Raw genomic sequence first — 17,529 nt, 5'->3', positions numbered from 1 at the left:
ATCATATAGAATTGCCATCAGGATAGAAACAGCCAAGTGAAAATAGTAGACTATTCCAATATCACAAATATGGGTCTCACCACATGCTGGCAAAAAAAAGCTGCAATTGTCACAGCTGACAGGCTGAATTAGGATCCCAGTTTACACCCCAAGGCTTCATTGTCCAGACGCATTCACTGATTGGACTGTTTGAATGTCTCTTCCCACGTGACTTGCTCTCTCTCTCCTTTAATGGTGATGGATAAACAGGCTAGATTATTTTTTTGTGTGTGATGTTAATTTTCTGATTCTAATAGGTTTTTGACCTCAATCTTTTCTAATCATTTCTAAGCTTAGGCATGTGGATTATGTTTTTTAACATCACACAGTTTATATGCAAGAGCAGGTCAGTGGGATTAGTATTGTCTTCCATCACACACCATGAGGCATGTTTGTACAAAGTTTTAAATGCAGATATGGTATCCTACTGAGGTAAAAAAAAAATTACATATTAGGCTATTTGTCTATGCCACTGTACTCCCATAATAGTATTGATAGTCTGCAGTGCATTAGGGCAGAAGGAGAGAGCTCAGGACGACAGAGATCCTGATTTAGATTTTGGCAGGATTAAAGTCCCACCAATGCTCCAAACCTGCCCCAAACACACTCCTACACATATACACATACATCCAAATACAGTGTAAATACAGTATGTAAATGTCCAATTGTCTCACAGGACTCCAGGACATTCCCTACATCACCCCATGCCATCTCTAACCATCTGTAGTATACAAACTCCCTACTGCTTCAATCTGTCCACTGGCCAGATCTGCATGAGTGCTCCAAATCCACATTATTATTTTCTAACTGCAAAGTACTATGCTAATGCCTCAATCTGAAAATAAAAGATATAGACAGCCACGAAAGATATGAGCAACACCAAGTATTTTGCACAAAGCATGAAAAATAGACAGAGTGCCACTAAGACGGCGCTGCTCTAAGTAATCGTGTCCTTAAAAGTTGACCCAGAAACTCTACTCTTACATGTGATCCTGACCCAGATCTCTGGATAAGCTCATTGAAATGAAGTGTATAATACGTAACACGGTGTAATATCAACGTACTTTGGTCACAATCAACCCTGCAGGAAATGCTGCTGTGGTTTAAAAGCTTTGTGTTTAATTTGGGTGTTGTTTTTTTCTGCCTGAGATTTAAACAGAGCTGCTGTTTAAGTCTTCTGTTTAAAAAGTAGCATGAAAAATGAGCTGCAGTATTTGCTGGACAATTAAACGATGCATGTGGGAAAGGCTTCTGCATTGGCAGAGGGATATTGTGTGTGTGAGATTTTGTGTGTGTGTGTGTGTATGTAAAAAGTGGCGGATGTACTTAAGATTATGCAAATGTGAGAATGTAGGAGAATGGCTCTCAGGTTGTCCTCTCTCGCTCTCTCTCTCTCTCTCTCTCTCTCTCTCTCTCTCCTCTCTTTCTCCTTTTAACACAGAATTCTTTAAAATAACAAGATGGCATGTAATGTTTTTTTCCCTTTTTTTAAACTTATCCATGCTCTCTATCTCCTCTCACTGTTGTAAAGTTAAGTAAAGTAAAGCACACCTTCGCCTCACAGACCTTCGACACTGGTCAGCCTTTCTCAAACATCTGTCACCCAGAGGTTGTCTAGAGTGCAGCCAGGCAGCCTGGGAAGCTCAGAAGCTTTCGGTTTTGTGATGCGCCCTAGTCCACTCTTCCCCCTCCCTTATTAGCCCCTCTTCACAAGAAAGAGGCAAGAACAAGAGGCCTGCCAGAGGAGCCTGAGAAAACAGAACTCCTTTGTCCATGGCTTCCCTTTTGCCCTTTTCAATGTTCTATTGAGGTACATGATCCTTACACTTTTCACCACTGCTGATTACCCCACCACCTTAAATTGACACTTCAAAATTGCAATAGAGTAAGCTTCACCTTATGCACAAAACATCGACCTATGGTATCTCTATACTTATATTACATCCGGGTAGTGGAGGCAGGATACAGGTTAACACAGCCTTGCTTTATTAGGGTGAAAAGTCCATAGTGGGGGTCAAAAAATTACAAAATAAGCCACTATGGATACAAGGTTTAGACACTAAATGCATGGAAAGACAAGGAGAAACAGAAAAGGGGCATGTTCTATATAACCAATCATATCAAGGTAAGACACACAACAGGTAAACACTAGAGCTGCAACAACTAATAGGTAAAAACCATAATAATAGATAATGAAATTCGCTGTCAAAGAATGCCATTATTGATTAGTTGGGCTGCTCAAATTACGGGTTTGTGTGAAATGGCAGGCGCATGTGAAAAAGGCAGGAGAGTACAGGGTCAACCGGCAGCAGGACAAAATGTGTGTCCCAAGTGTTCTAAACCATTGAAGCATTTTATATTAAATGCAACGAAGAAAACTGTAACTGGAAGTTATGCAAAGCGGAGCTTGTGTGGCATGAAAGTTCCACAGTGATGCACAGGCACCATCATCGCAATAAGCAAAAACTGTATTATCCTCATTATGTGTAAAACAGTATAGTTTAATGAAGTGCTACTGTGTAAACTGTTTGTAACTTCAAAACAGTCGCACTGGATCTGGTAAAATGGATCAATTAAAATGGAATCAATTGAATCAATTCAAATGGTGCGAACAAACACTAAACCTAAAAGCAGCAGTAAACGAAACATTTGTAGTCACTGTTGTGGTTTTTAGCAAATGATTATGCATTTGTACACCAATGCATATTTCTTTTTTATCCATTTTTTAATCCATTCTCTTTTTATAGTCTATTACATCAGTAACTTATCTGTTTTTAAACATGATTTACTGCGGCTTTACTACATTCAAATGCTTGTTTTTAATGTTATGTATATATTATATATTTATTATACAAAATGTAATTAATTACATATTCTGAATGCTTATATTTTCACAAATGAACAAAATATCTTTGTATTTTTATTATTTTTACAAAAATTGTCAGTCGATTGTGATTGACACAAATTGCTTCACCGTGCATACGCAAATGCAAATGTTTTGTTTCGGGGTTTTTTTGCAGAAAGAAACAACCCAGCATGAGTGAATTTGTTTAAAGGAGAAATCCCCCATGCACTCAACATTAAGCAGCCACTATAAGTCTAAATTAAAGATAGTTAAACTTAATATGTGGCTTTTGCATTTTCTTAAGTACACTTTAATACATAAATACCCCAAATTACGGTTTTATATAGTTATAATAAGCAAAACATCGGTTTAAACAAAACGTCATAAAAACGTATGTTTATGCAGAAATATGACTATGATCTCTTGGTTGCATTTATTAGCATACAGAAATAATGACGAGACCTCACTCTCTGACTACTGTGGACATTTTCATCTGTGCTCACAGTCTGAAAGATGGAAGTATTTTCTAAATTCTATTTTCTGAAAGCCATTGAATGGTCATGGATGGATGATTTGGTGTGCATTGCTACAAACCCTGGCATCACCATGAGTTAGCTTGGAAAGCTGTAACAAGTGGGAACGAGTGAGAGCACCATGCATCTTGAACACCACACATGTCTCACTTGAGGAGGAGAGCTTCCTATCCAAGTCAGACCTATTAAAAGAACTCTTAGAGAAGAGAACAAGCCTCTGTTTGTTTGGAGAGCAGTGTAGCACTGCATGCTGTGAAAAAGCAGCAATGTGGGAATTCATGTTGAGGGACTAGTAATCATTTGTTTACTAAAACATCACCTGAGAACTTCATAACTGATCTCAGATTATTACCCAGATTAACACAGAGATTATTAAAATCAGTAAATGTGTTGTTTTATTTCCTCCTCTAGTGGTTTTCTGATCTATGTGTTTCCACTAGCAGTTGTTTGAGTTTAAAAAATGTTTTGATCCCAATTAGACTTCCGGAACTATTTGTGTTTGTCTGTCTGCATGGGCTTCTTTTAATCTTCAAAAAAAAAATTGCCGGGGTGTAAACTGGCCAAGCTAAAATTCCCCCTAGATGTGAGTATAAATAAGCATACACATTGTGCCCCTTTTAATGAAATGGCAACCCAACAAGGGTTTATTCCCACCTTAAGCCCAGTATTCCTATATCCACCCTGATCCAGACCCTGAGCTCTTGCCTTTATTTTAACACCTGAGGCTTTATATAAGAATTATATTCTCCCCTTGGTGTATCAGTGCAACAGTTGGCCTAACTGTTAAGTCTTGAATCAATTCCTCCAAAATACATCATCTAACTTTTTCAAATCTTTTAACAAGTCTCTCCACAGCATCACAAAAAGTTTTGCTCTAGAACTCCACTGCGAGAAAAACTGCTAAAATACTATGACGCAATTGGGTTAATTCCTCGGAGGACTTCATTATGATATCACTCAAGCCAACAGTCTATGTGCGCTTGTATGAGCAGCATTGTTCTTGCCTGAGGAGCAGACGCTCTACAGCCGGTGACTGGCAGACGGCACAAGGCGGTGATGATTCGCTCAGCTTGGTGGCAGAATAGCCAGCGTGCTTCGCCAACCCACAGAGTGGAATAAGTGACATTCATATCCAGCTAGCGCAGTGGATCTTCCTCCTACGCCATGGTTCTTTCCCATGGGCGCCGAGCCATTTTCAGGGTGGATCTGTAAGGTCTCACACCCTTCAGACAGTGCTGCCTTTGCCATCAACATGTCTGAGTGAGAAACTGCGCATTATTAGTGCATTCCTTACTAAACACACACACACACACACACACACACACACACACACACAAATCCAATAAGGTTTCTTTTAAGTGCATCTCTTGTTGCCAGTCCATCTGCCAGGCTGGTGATGCACACTGGCTAGTGAAGGTCTTAATGATTATACTCCAAATTTTAAACCCCAATGTTACTACAACTATAAGTGAAATCACTTTACACACAATATTCTAGAATGAAACATTTCTTCTTTCTACATCCAATAAAGTCTGATGTCTCTCCTTCAGTTGGTCACAGGTGAAGTTAATAGAACTCTTAGATATCTAAAATGTTGAGAAAGCTGATGAAAAAGCCGTGTCTTTGCTGCAAGCCGGTAGACAATAGGATGTCGCTCTTAATTTGCACTGTATTAATTGGGTGATTGGACCGAGTCATGGAATGCAGTGTGTGGAGTGTGTGAAGTGTGTTTGGGTGGGCAGAGTGTGTGTCAGGGGTCCCTCCTTGAATGAAAATCTGACTCAAGAAGACAAATAGGGGGAGGGTGGGAATGTTTTTCTTCAGAGCAGTAATTGTTCGGCAGAAGAATTATAGTCTGAGAAAAATACCATGCCTCATACATGAACCGACAATGAAGCATGATATATTTATGACACTTGTTTATTTAAAATATCAATATAAATGTTATTATATATAATATAAATTATAGTATAATAGTTATAATTTATTCATATATAAATGTAATTATTATATGTTGATATTTCTCTTTTTTGTATAACATATTATACAGTAGTTTTACTTGTCGATGCTACTTTGTGTTTCGTGAATCTGTCCCACGCTGTCTTGTGTTGTTTGTTTGCACTGTCTTTGTCTTGCATGATGCACTTTATGTGGCGAGGACAACTTACTTTAGTCTTCTATCTAGCACCAGGGGTTCTGAAGAAACATCAACGTCTCATTTCACTGTGTACTGCGGCAGCTATATATGGTTGAAATGACCATAAAAGCTTCTTTACTTGACATAATTTTTTTATATATGTTTATATCCACATAACAATCATGCGGTATCTTTGACTGTGGTATGCATGTTATTTGGGTTCTTATGTTATTTTCATTCCAATCTGTGGAAATCCTATGATATTTGCAGGAATTCAATCCAGCTCCTCGGGTAGCAAAAGCTAGGCCAAGATCCAAATCGCAATTTTTTGTCTTCATTCTAATAATTAAACAGAACATAAACTGTGGCTCTTGACCTCTTGCTGTCTCTAGTTGATTACTGTGTCTGTATATGGTGGTGGGGTGTTCATGTAAACAGCATTAAAGTATGTTAGAGTACTTTGACTCTGATAAACTTGCTGAAAGTTGATTTTGTTATTAATGACTTTGCATTACTAACAAAGATAAATATTAGGTATAAACTTATGCACAATGACTTTTGATACCATATCAAAAAGTAGGATGAGTGCATTTCTATACGACATAATCGTAGAATTTTACTGACATAGACATGACAATTATATCATTCCTTCGAGTGAGCAGCAGCTCAAAGGCCCAGCAGTGGTGTCGGCATTTGAACTCACAACCTTCTGATCAGAAGTCCAACATCTACTGAGCTACTACCCCTTTAGCCTTAGCTGATTTAACTACATGTATATGTAGAAATAAAAACATCACAAGACAGTCTGTCATGTTACCAAGAAACTTGCACAGACCTCCATCTGGAAAAATGGCAGCATGTCATTCCAGAATATTTTTTTTTTTATAAACACGTCTTTATGGAAACCTTCCTCATATAAACAATCTAATCAAACATCTAATTCATTCCTGAGTAATAGGTTAATACCTGGTTTGTTTTTAAAGCTATACCTTTAGACTCTACAGTGACCAGTGTAGTGTATTGTCACTATATGACTGACAGCATGTGCATCCAAACACAAACACACAATCCAAGTTAGATCTCCAAATCTGTTTTCCAGATCATTTGGTGCTCTTTTATTTAAGGACTCAGGATATTCTACCATTTTCCTGTAATGCTCCACAATATTTTAGTAATCATGCAATACTGAACATTTTAGTTACAGTCCCATGCACCTTAAGACACAGAATGCATAAACACTGCAGTAAGACTGCTTACTAATTGGGCATTGGGCAGGCCAAATAAAACAATAAATAAAAAAAAAATTATAATAAAATCATAATAATAATAATAATACAGAGCGGAGGCGCGCGCGCGTGCATTTGCATTCAGTATTTATCACCTTCATATCCATGCAACATTTTAATGCATTGTTTTTTTTTAAATAGTAAAAAACACGATTTAGGGCATATAAGCATATTTCAGTGGTCCTATTATTTGCTAAAAAAAAAATTTATAATAATAATAATAATTTGATCTATAATCCTGACACATGTCTAATCGTGGGCAGGACAGATCAGGGCTGACCGACAAAGCGGATGAGTATGGATGTAAAAATAAATAAATAAATACATAAATGAATAAAAAAGGGTATTTGCAAGGATGTAGCGTTGAACAGCCCTAAAAAAATAAAGATGCAGAATTAAAAAAAAATAATAATAATAATGCATGTGCATTTGCGTGAGAATTTGTTACACTACATTTGGCCTTTAACGCTGCGCATTTGTGTTGCCACCTGCACGCAACCGCAACATAACGGAGTCAACCTGCGCACTAGATCAATAATACATATAATGTGATTATTAGTATTAATAATAATAAAAAGGAGAAGAAGACCAAGCGCGCACGTCCTACCTCAAAACAGCCTCGTTGTCCTTTCCTCCTGCTCGTATGGATCCTTGATATAACTGAGCCTGGATGTGTGATCCTGCTTCTTCTCCTGGTTCTGTGTTACAGATTCTAACACCGAGCGGCGTTTCTTCGCGCATGCGCAGAGCACAGCGCGACTGCAGCGATGGTGAATAAATCGAAGCACAAGACCACAGACCTCAGATGGCTGCCGGCTGCTTTACCAAAAGAGATCCGCATATAGTAAATGGATTCCGCAGGCTCACACACTTCTCTCTCTCTCTCTCTTTCTCTCTCTCATACACACAAACACAGTCTCACACACACTCTTTCTCTTTCTCTCCCTTAGGTGGTGGTCCTCTCTTCAAATAGAGATGCTCTATCAGTATGTCTTATAGCTTAGTTTATGTTAACTAGGATTGTTTAATGATAATAAATATAGTTCCTCAGCGGTCTAGCAGCTGAACATCTCAAGCTTTCAGTACTGCAGCCTGGAATCCATTCCTAGCCAATCTTGCCGAATAGGTGTCTCTGTGATGGTCCCAAGCCTGGAGAAAATGGGAGGGTGGCATCAGAAAGGGCGTCCATCAAATACAAAGGCAATTGTATTAAAGAATTAATTCCTGCATTTTTCCAGTTGAGGTGGATCTCAGGAACACTGTGCCCAAGGCTGGAATTGGAGACCATTATATTTTAGGAAAATATACACTGATCAGGGAGAACTTTTTGGCCACTGATCAGCAATGAAATTATGACCTGTCTACTATTGTGTTAGTTACCATTTTGCTGCCAAAACAGTTCTGACCCATCAAGCATTAACAGCATTAACTTCAGCAGTTTGAGCTACAGGAGATCATCTGTTGGATCGGACCACACGGACCAGTCTTCGCTCCCCACGTGCATTAATGAGAATTGGCCGACAATGAGCCCGTCGCCGGTTCACCAATGTTCCTTCCTTGGACCACTTTTAATTGATACTGACCATTGCAGACTAGGAATTTGATCCTTGTCAAACTTATGCTTGCCCATTTTTCCTGCTTATTACACATCAACTTTGAGGACAAAATGTTCACTTGCTGCCCGATATATCCCACCCACTCACAGGTTCCATGATCAAGAAATAATTTTGTTATTCACTTTGCCTGTTAGAATGTTATAATGTCATACTGTAATGTAAAGCCTGTTTAATGTATATCCAAAACACTCACACACACACACACACACACACACACATACACACACACACAGTAAGTTTTTTTGCTGGTCAGAAAATCCTGTGGAAACCCACACGATCACAAAAAGAGTGTTTACCAAAATCCCACAGAGATAGCAACCAGAGATCAGCATAAAACACAGGGGTTAAAAGAAAGCAATGCTACGTGCTGCACCACCGTACCACCTTTATTAGAATTAAAATATACTATCAAAATAAATATACTCTACTATACTATACTACACTATATAAAAAGCCTGTAACTCATATTCAGATCTGTTATTCAGATTTTACAAAAGATTTCAGATACATGCTCCATCTCAAATATGTCATATTACATCACATCCTGCCTTAGGCATGAAAAAGCCTGGCTACACCATGCCAGAGGTGAGAGACAGCAAGTACATTTTCACATTCAAGCAGGAGAGTAAAGGCTCAAATCTAAAAGCTAATACTATAAAAAGAGATTAAAAAAATAGCTAATAGCAATTCAGTTGTGGAAAAGAAGAGATGTTAATCTCCAATATGGCGGCTAGCAAGTTAGCTATCTTATCCATTTTGAGAAATTTGTATCATTAGTTGTTGCAAGAGCTCACAATGGCCTGCTTGTGGTTTGGCATGTTTCTCTGTAATTATTATTATTTTTACTTCAGAAGCAGGAAGGAGTAGGTTGGTCTCAACTTGTGTTTGCATGTGATGTATTCATTCCGTCCACTGACCAATTTTCTGCTATATGTTTTAGCTTAAATGGCAAGGTTAGGCATGTCTAGGCATTGTACGTCTTTTTCCCCTCTCGCTTTGCACCACAGCTTTTGTTATATCTGAGAAAATAAATCAGTGAAGGATTCTACTCTCCCATTGTGTGTAGATCTTTACTAATCTGTGTGTGTTTTTTCTTTTTTTTATTCTGTGGTCTGTTTTGTGTGCTTATATTAACATGGTGCTTGTCTTTTTCAGGATAAACAACACAAATGTAAAATGACCATTAGCGTGATACCTTAGATGAAAAATTGTCAGACTGTGTATGAATTGAGAGATTTGAGGTCTGACATTAGAGCTGTGAGGACTCCTCGGCCTTTAGGCAGAAAGCTTGTGTTTTATCTAGATGGCTGTAGTCTAGCCCGGTCTGCAGAATCAGCCCATGTTGTGGGATCAGGTCTATGATACAGGGACAGATCTCAGCAGAATTGGAGACTGAGCTCACCCAGCTGTCAGAGGGAGTTTTAACAATCTTGTTAGAGATAAATTACATTGATTTTACTCACTTTACTCACTTTACATAACATTTCCGTATTGTGGAGATGGCAGCAACACTGGCAGTAGATAATTATATCTGAGATGGAATATTTGGGCTGCATCCCAAAACCATATATACTACCAGCATCGATGTTCAACCGCGAGTTCCCTTAACACCTGGAGCTCAGGTTACGTTCTGTGTGATGGGATTTTATTCTGTGTAAAGCATTCTCTCCTGAAAAAAAAAAATTGTGTGTGTGTGTGTGTTGTGGATTTTTATGTGTCTCATTTCACCTTTGGCCTTGAACATCCACACAACAGTGATAACAATCAAATGTGGCCAAAATGAAATCTTTCTTCAACCCTACTAACATCAATGGCGGCTCAGATCGGAGACTGATAACGATCAAGCGTGAGGGAGCGTCCGCAAATGACAAATGATCAAACTTATCAAAGACACAAGCCGAAATGGCAGAAAATGGCACAAACAAAAGGGATCTCACTGTTCACATGGCCCACATCACCACCTTTTTTCGAACTGTTCCTATTAATCTGTATCCCCCGCCTCTTTTTTTTCACCACCATCCCCTCAGGCACCTCTCATTTTCAACTCCAAAGGGCTCATGGGATATGTGCCTGTACCAGCACCACATCGGACAAAAGAAAGTATTTGAATTATTCCTGCCTTTCATCTCATACTATTCTGCCTTCAGGATATATGTATTCAACCAAATTGTGGTGATAACCATGATAACATATACTCTTGAGTAAATATATGTGTATGTGTATCATGGTAACTAGAGGAAAGTGCGAATATAAAGTGCAGTTGTATATAAGCATTAGACTGAACAAAAAGACGGAAGATAAGGACAAAAAGGCCATCGTCTGAGCCATCTTTAGTTCAGTCTCCCACTTCACGACTTCACGTGTTATGCATGTTCAATGAACCTCTGTCTCTCTCTCCTGAAGCTTTAAATTTGATTAAACAAAAAGAGCCTTTTCATCTGAGCCAGCCATTACATAGCTCTCACATAATCAAGCAGTGAAACACATTGCCTAATGAGGACCACAGTGCTGGTAAGGGTTTTTTTTTTTGATGCAGCGCTGCTTTTGACATTACTGTCCAGTGATCACAGGTTTAAATGAATGGAAATTGGAATAATCACAGGGTATTGTGTGGTGGAGGTTCCACATAAACTAGTTTTAAATGTTTTTATGTATTGCTATTTACTATAAAAAATCCTGCTAAAACTATCTATAAAGATATGTATATTCAACACCTATGAAAAGGGTCTCAGGTCTCAGGGCTTTTTAAGAGTTATATGCAAAGCCAAGTAGGTTTTCAGCTATGTGAGAGTTTTCTCAATGGAGTATGGTGTGATTCTTTTGTTTCTTTGTAGCACAACATGCTGTTTTTTTAACCTGATTAGCCCTAAAAAAAATAAGGTAGAAACTGAAACATCAGCTGTTTTCATGTAAAAGAAACTAAGCTGCAGACACTACAACATTAAATGCAGCTATATGATATTATATAGGATACACTTAACATTATAACATTTGGCAAATTGCTATGATGTTATAGAAATAAACACTTTAGGATTTCCTGCAATTGGCTTTTGGGTGATAGAAGACTGGAGGTTGTCTATTTTCTTTAAATAGCATGTCCCATTAAGGTTTATTTCTTATGCGACATACTATTAAACAACTCGAGAACTATGAAGATCGATTTGGACTGTAATTAATATCAACACTTACAATGGCTTAGGACTGCAGTTTGTATTAATAGTTCCACATTTAAATGCCTATCACTGAACAGCAGACCTCAACAATGACAAAACTGTAATGAATGAACATTCGGTGCCACCCAGATGAGAATGGGCTTCCTTTTTAAGTCTGGTTCCTATCAAGGTTTCTGCCTCATATCGTCTCAGGAGTTTTTCCTTGCTGATGATACCACTGGATCGTTCATTAGGGAAAACCTACAGGTTTACGAACAAACGTATATGCCCTAAACTTATACATTCCATCTTTAAACCCTTGTTATCTATGTAAAGCCATTGTTAAAAGTGCTCTACAAATAAACCTGAGCTGAGATGAATTAAATTGAATTAAATCTCTACCCCTTGAGAGACGGTAATGAATTGGAATTTCAAGTTTGAATTGTGGTTAGATCTTAATAAATTAAGGTTTTCCATTAGATAACTAACAATACATCAGCACCAGAAGGATGATTCACAGAAATATTGTAAGATTACAGTCAACAAAAAATGCTGGACTAAAGCCCAATGTCAGGAAATATCAAGCATCATGATGCAACAAATGTTTGCAGGATCCTTATTCATTTAATGCATTTAGAAGGATGAATTAAATCGTTAACCATCCAAAAACAAAAGGTGCCCTTTTCAATTGTACATCATTTTAACAGTGCTTCGTCATTGTTTAGGTAATAATGGATCCCCTGAATGAACACAACTCTGGACAGAGCACCAGAACATCTTAGCCAATCCAACGGCTCTATCTGCAACTTTTTTGGAGAGTAAAAACAATATGCAGACACAGGGAGAACAAGTGGCAAACAAAAAAAACTGAACTGCAACTGGAGACTCTGCAGCTATGCCTATGCCACTCCTAACTATATTCTCTCTGTGGTAATTGTATACCGCACTTCCATGAAGCATGAATGTGATTAAACTCCCATTTAATTTAGGAAAGTCCATTAGTTTTATCAGGTCTCCGATTTCACTTGTCACAATTACAGTAAGTACCTGCTAGAGTTTCAGGTTTTGTTGTGTTGTGTGTGGATGTTATCTGATAGATACACAGCTCCACAGGGTCATATATTAAGTGTTTACAATTAGTATGGTGGTGTTTGGTGTAATTTGCACTAAAGGGCAAGCTAAAACAATAATGGTAATGGTACATGTGAGTATGAGAACATGTGACAATCCTAATTTTCTTTCTAGAAAATGTCAGTTTAAGGACTGTGCTCAAAGACAGCATTTTTTTAAATACAACTTATGTAAAGGTTCCACACAAAAACAAGCAAAAAGATAGGTAAGGTGACTCAAGGTAAATAAAACCGCTGTCACGGTGTTTAATTAAAGGCAGTGACACTCATGTCACTGTAGTCTGCAGAATTACAGCACAGACACAGCATGTGATGCGATTTGTCCTGGGAACACACACAACTCACATTTCGAAGCTGTTGTCTGTTGTCTCATGCTGTCTTCCCAGCTCCAATTTCCTCTTTGTCTTTCTGTCTCTACATCAGCATCTTGCTGTCTCTGTCATTCTCACTTCATCTCTCTCTCTTTACATAAAACATGTCTGTCTCTGTTTGTCTCTCTCAGGCTTAAAATGTTCATTCCTTCTCTCACAGAGAATAATTTTCCCTTCAATTAATCTTGGAGACCCAAACCTGTTACAGCATGACAATGCATTTGTGCACAAAGCGAGCTCTATGAAAATATGGTGTGCATGGGATGGAGTGAAAAATCTTGAGTGGCCTGCTATAGAGCTCTGAACCCAACCCTACTGAACATTTTGGGATGAATTGGAACACTGACTGCACCCCAGACTTTAGTAAAACCCTTGTATCTGAAAGTGCAACAAAATCTCAGTAAGAACACTCAAAATCTAGTGTAATATCTTCCAGGGAGAGTGAAGGTTAATATAAGAGAAAATGTGGACTATCTATATATCTATATAGGTGCATCTCAACAAATTTAAATATTAAAAAGTTAATTTATTTGAGTAATTTACAGAATACAGAATACATCACACACAGACTGATATATTTCAAGTGTTTTATTTGTTTTAATTGTGATGATTTTGGCTTACATTTAACAAAAACCCATCAATTCACTCTCAAAAAATTAGAATACTTCATAAAACCAATCAAACATTTTTAGTAAATTGGTGGCCTTCTGAAAACTATGTTCATTTACCTTTATGTACGAAATACTTGGTAGTGGCTCCTTTTGCTGCCTTTAATTACTGCCTCAATTCGGCATGGCATGGAGGTGATTAGTCTGTGGCACTGCTGAGGTTTTATGGAAGCCCACGTTTCTTTGACAGTGACTTTCAGCTCATTTCCATTTTTTGGTCTGTTGTTTCTCATTTTCCTCTGGACACTACCCCATAGATTCTCTATGGGGTTCAGAACTGATGAACGTTTGGTGCTTTTGGCAGTGTGGGCAGGTGCCAAATCCTGCTGGAAAATATAATCAGCAGCTCCATAAAGCTGGTCAGCAGAGGAAAGCATGAAATGCTCTCAAATGTCCTGGTAGACGGCTGTGCTGACCTTGGACTTGATAAAACACAGTGGACCAACACCAGCAGATGACATGACTCCCCAAACCACCACTGACTGTGCAAACTTTACACTGGACCTCAAGCAACTTGGATTCTGTGCCTCTCCTCTCTTCTTCCAGACTCTTGGACCATGATTTCCAAATGAAATGTGAAACAAAATTTTCTTTCCTTTCATCTGAAAATACGACTCGCAACTGTCCAGTCCTTTTTGTCCTTTTGCTCAGGTAAGACACCTCTGATGATGTCTCTGGTTTAGAAGTGGCTGAACACTGGATTGCTAGATTACAAAAAATTCTGCCTGAATGAACTGTTTTTTCAACTGTCCCACACTGTCCTTCATATATTTAAATCCACATTTTCTATGTCTCTCTTTTATGCACAATCACAAAATTGATGATGCAACATTCCTTAGCATTCTACCTTCGCAAAAAGTACTGTGTATATTTATCTGTCCACTACCTCAAATTGTTGTCACTGGATAAAAATACAATCATTTAGACACAAACACAAATAAAATGTAAAGTACGAAGGACAGTTTAAAAATGTTTTTTTTTTTTATTACATTACTCATTCCAATGTGAGCCAAGGAATTCAGGAGAAAGAGTATAGGCAATCACATTACATCAAACTTCCCCCCCCCCCATGGTATCCATCACTTCCCTTCGGACACCATGAAGCCTCTTCATAACACCTTTTTAACACAGTGTACCTTGATTAAATTTTTTTTGACAAGAAGTTACAAGCATCACTAAATCTGTATGGACAGAAAGTATAACCTGTTTAGAAACATACACTTCCATGCTGATCAGTCGAATCGGTCAATCCAAACATGTAGCAGTTTTTCATTTCCTTTCTGTCAAACATTAGGACTAACACGGACACAACCACGGCACACGACAGAATCGGAAAAGGGTTTAGAAATGTCGAGGCGTGATTTTTTTTAGCTAGGATTTACGGATACGTGACTCAAAAAGCGAGAGTAATTAATTTAAATAAAAGATACAGCCAGGTTTTGCAATACACAGGCAGCATTATTGTGAAAATGCCAAAAAATGCCAGTGTAATGCTTTGGTGGAAATAATTATGTTCTCTGTAAATGATCTAGAATCAGAATCTGAAAGAACCAAGCAAATTAGGTTTTTGAAAAAAAAAAATAAATTTCATGACTTATATAAACACTGCACACTTTCTTGTTCCTTCCATTAGCTGAAGCACACTAACCACCCATTCCAGTCAAGTTGTTATCAAGTTAGTGTGAATAGAATACATATTATATGGCACGTATGAAATTATATCTAAAAACGCTTGAAGAAAAAAGAAAAACAAATTAATAAATATTGGTAATGAACCAGTATTAAGATCAATAGCAGTATCTCTAACAGCACTGTAATAGCCCTGATGGAAGGTACACTTTATTTACAAAAGTTTGTGGACACCTGACCTTGAGATTCATATGCGCTTTTGGAGCACCTTATTCCACATTTAGTTCCCATTTGCAGTTTTAATAAATGTAATAAAATTTAATTTCCACTCGATTTTGGAGTGTGCGTCTAGAGATTTGGGCTCATTCACCCACAATGATGTCAGGTCCTGATGTAGGAGGCCTGGGGTGCAGTCAGCAGTCTAATACATCCAAAAGGTGTTCAGTAGAGTTGGGGTCAAAGCTCTATAGTAGGCCACTCAAGATCTTCCCCTTCAACCCATGTAAAGCATATCTTCATGGAGCTAGTTTTTTTTAATGCTGAACAGGTTTGGGAGTTCAAGTAAAATGTTATGCTACTGCATCCAAAGACATCCTGAACAATTGTGTACCTTCAATTTTGTGGGAACAGTTTGGGGAAGAAGCACATATGGCTGGGAAAGTCAGGTGTCCCAATACTTCTGTCCATATAAATGTATAGCATCCGATTGCACAATTGTGTTGCTATGAAAAACGACGGTTAAATGCACAATAAAACAAAATAAAAGAGCTTCGGTTTCATTTAAAAGTCAGGTGAATGAACGGAATACTTGCAAGATTTTTGTGTATTAATTGCAACAGTATATTACTTGTTAACCATCAAACTGTGGCTAAAATTTGATGACAGTGGTCATTTTCCTCTGTTAAAAAACCCACTACTCATTAAGCTCCGCAGGAAACAATATAATGTGGACAAAAGTGAACAAACGTTACTGAACGAGGTTGTTCCGGTTGTTAAAAAAAAAAAAAAAAAAGTAGCTTGGCCACAGTCCACAAAGACTCAATTCTCCAGATTTACCTAAACCACACTGATCTGTGATTCGAGTTTAAATGCTAAATAATGCTAAAAATTACGTTTATCCTGAACGTAAATGTGACTTGTGCAAATTTGACTCAACGAAAATAAAAAATACCTGATGTTATCCTTTTGCAAAACTAGCAAGCAGGGATTGAAGTTATATTACAATATATGGACTATTTATGTGAGCATATCTAAAAGCATGCAAAGGTCTTTTCCCCCATAAAAATGAAAAATTATGATTAAATTATGACAGTGCAGTAATATAGCAGCTGTGCTATACATTCAGGGTCAATTTTGTCTTTATAAAGTTTTATTCTAGCCATGTCATTTTAAATATCATGTCCTGCAGATTTTGTCGGTAAGTGCTTTTATCGTTTTACAGAATACATGTGTTTAGAGACACCATGATAACAATTTTATCTATTGTAATGAATGATCCTAATAGCAAAAGTGCTTTTCTACACAAATAAAGTTGAAAAGTAATTTGTGCCCAGGTTACATCTGTAATCGTATATACCACAGAAACTGCTACGGAATTTTCCCCCTGATTCTGTTTATTCGTCTATAGTTTTGAAAGGACAGGAAGGTCGCCGTACATGTGTGATTTGAGACGGAGCCATTCGAGCAGCCTCTGGGCCGAGCTCTTCTCCTGGGTAAGCGCGTGCATGGCTCGTTTCAGCTTCTCCTCGTTGCACTCGAGGTATCTCACTCCTTCTGCCAGCAGCTGGTTCAGCTTCTCCCTGCGGCTCTCGTCCAGAGCCACGTCCTCGGTCATGTATGGGTTGAAGCGGAAATACGTATTGGGAGGCAGCAGGGCATCCAGCATGGTGTGCACCTCTGAGAAAGAGAAAAACAAACAGAAAGAAATGCAAAGAGACAAAAGAGAGGTGGAAGGAAAAAAGAGAAAAAAAACAGTAATGGGAATAATGTAAAACCCGTGCTGTAGATCAAGTTGTTAGCTTAGTGGTTAAGGTATTGGACTTTTGCTTCGCTAGTCATGAGTTTAAATCCCAGAGATACCAAGCTGCCACTCCTGGGCCCCTGGGCAAGGCCTTTAACTCCAT

General features: G+C 38.1%; 2 protein-coding genes across 23 annotated transcripts in view; both read right to left on the bottom strand.

The window, feature by feature from the left end:
- The window catches only part of nrcama (neuronal cell adhesion molecule a), an 84,980-nt gene extending 77,311 nt beyond the window's left edge, over positions 1–7,669 (bottom strand). For 10 of the 22 annotated variants that reach the window (XM_046859151.1, XM_046859158.1, XM_046859146.1 and 7 more), the window contains exon 1: positions 7,448–7,667. The gene's annotated coding sequence lies outside the window, so the exon portion shown is untranslated. Of the gene's footprint in view, positions 1–7,447 lie in introns of all 22 variants that reach the window. The other 12 variants (XM_046859139.1, XM_046859152.1, XM_046859147.1 and 9 more) reach the window with 3 other exon arrangements.
- Positions 7,670–16,398: 8,729 nt separating this feature from the next.
- pnpla8 (patatin-like phospholipase domain containing 8) overlaps positions 16,399–17,529 on the bottom strand; it is a 28,216-nt gene continuing 27,085 nt past the window's right edge. The window contains exon 10 of the mRNA XM_046860074.1: positions 16,399–17,302. Coding sequence (XP_046716030.1) covers positions 17,028–17,302 — 275 coding nt within the window. The 3' untranslated portion in view covers positions 16,399–17,027. The remainder of the gene's footprint in view (positions 17,303–17,529) is intronic.

This window comes from Silurus meridionalis, chromosome 10 (assembly GCF_014805685.1).
Source record: "Silurus meridionalis isolate SWU-2019-XX chromosome 10, ASM1480568v1, whole genome shotgun sequence".
In the NCBI taxonomy this organism is placed as follows: domain Eukaryota; kingdom Metazoa; phylum Chordata; class Actinopteri; order Siluriformes; family Siluridae; genus Silurus; species Silurus meridionalis.
This window is presented reverse-complemented; position numbering and strand designations above follow the sequence as displayed.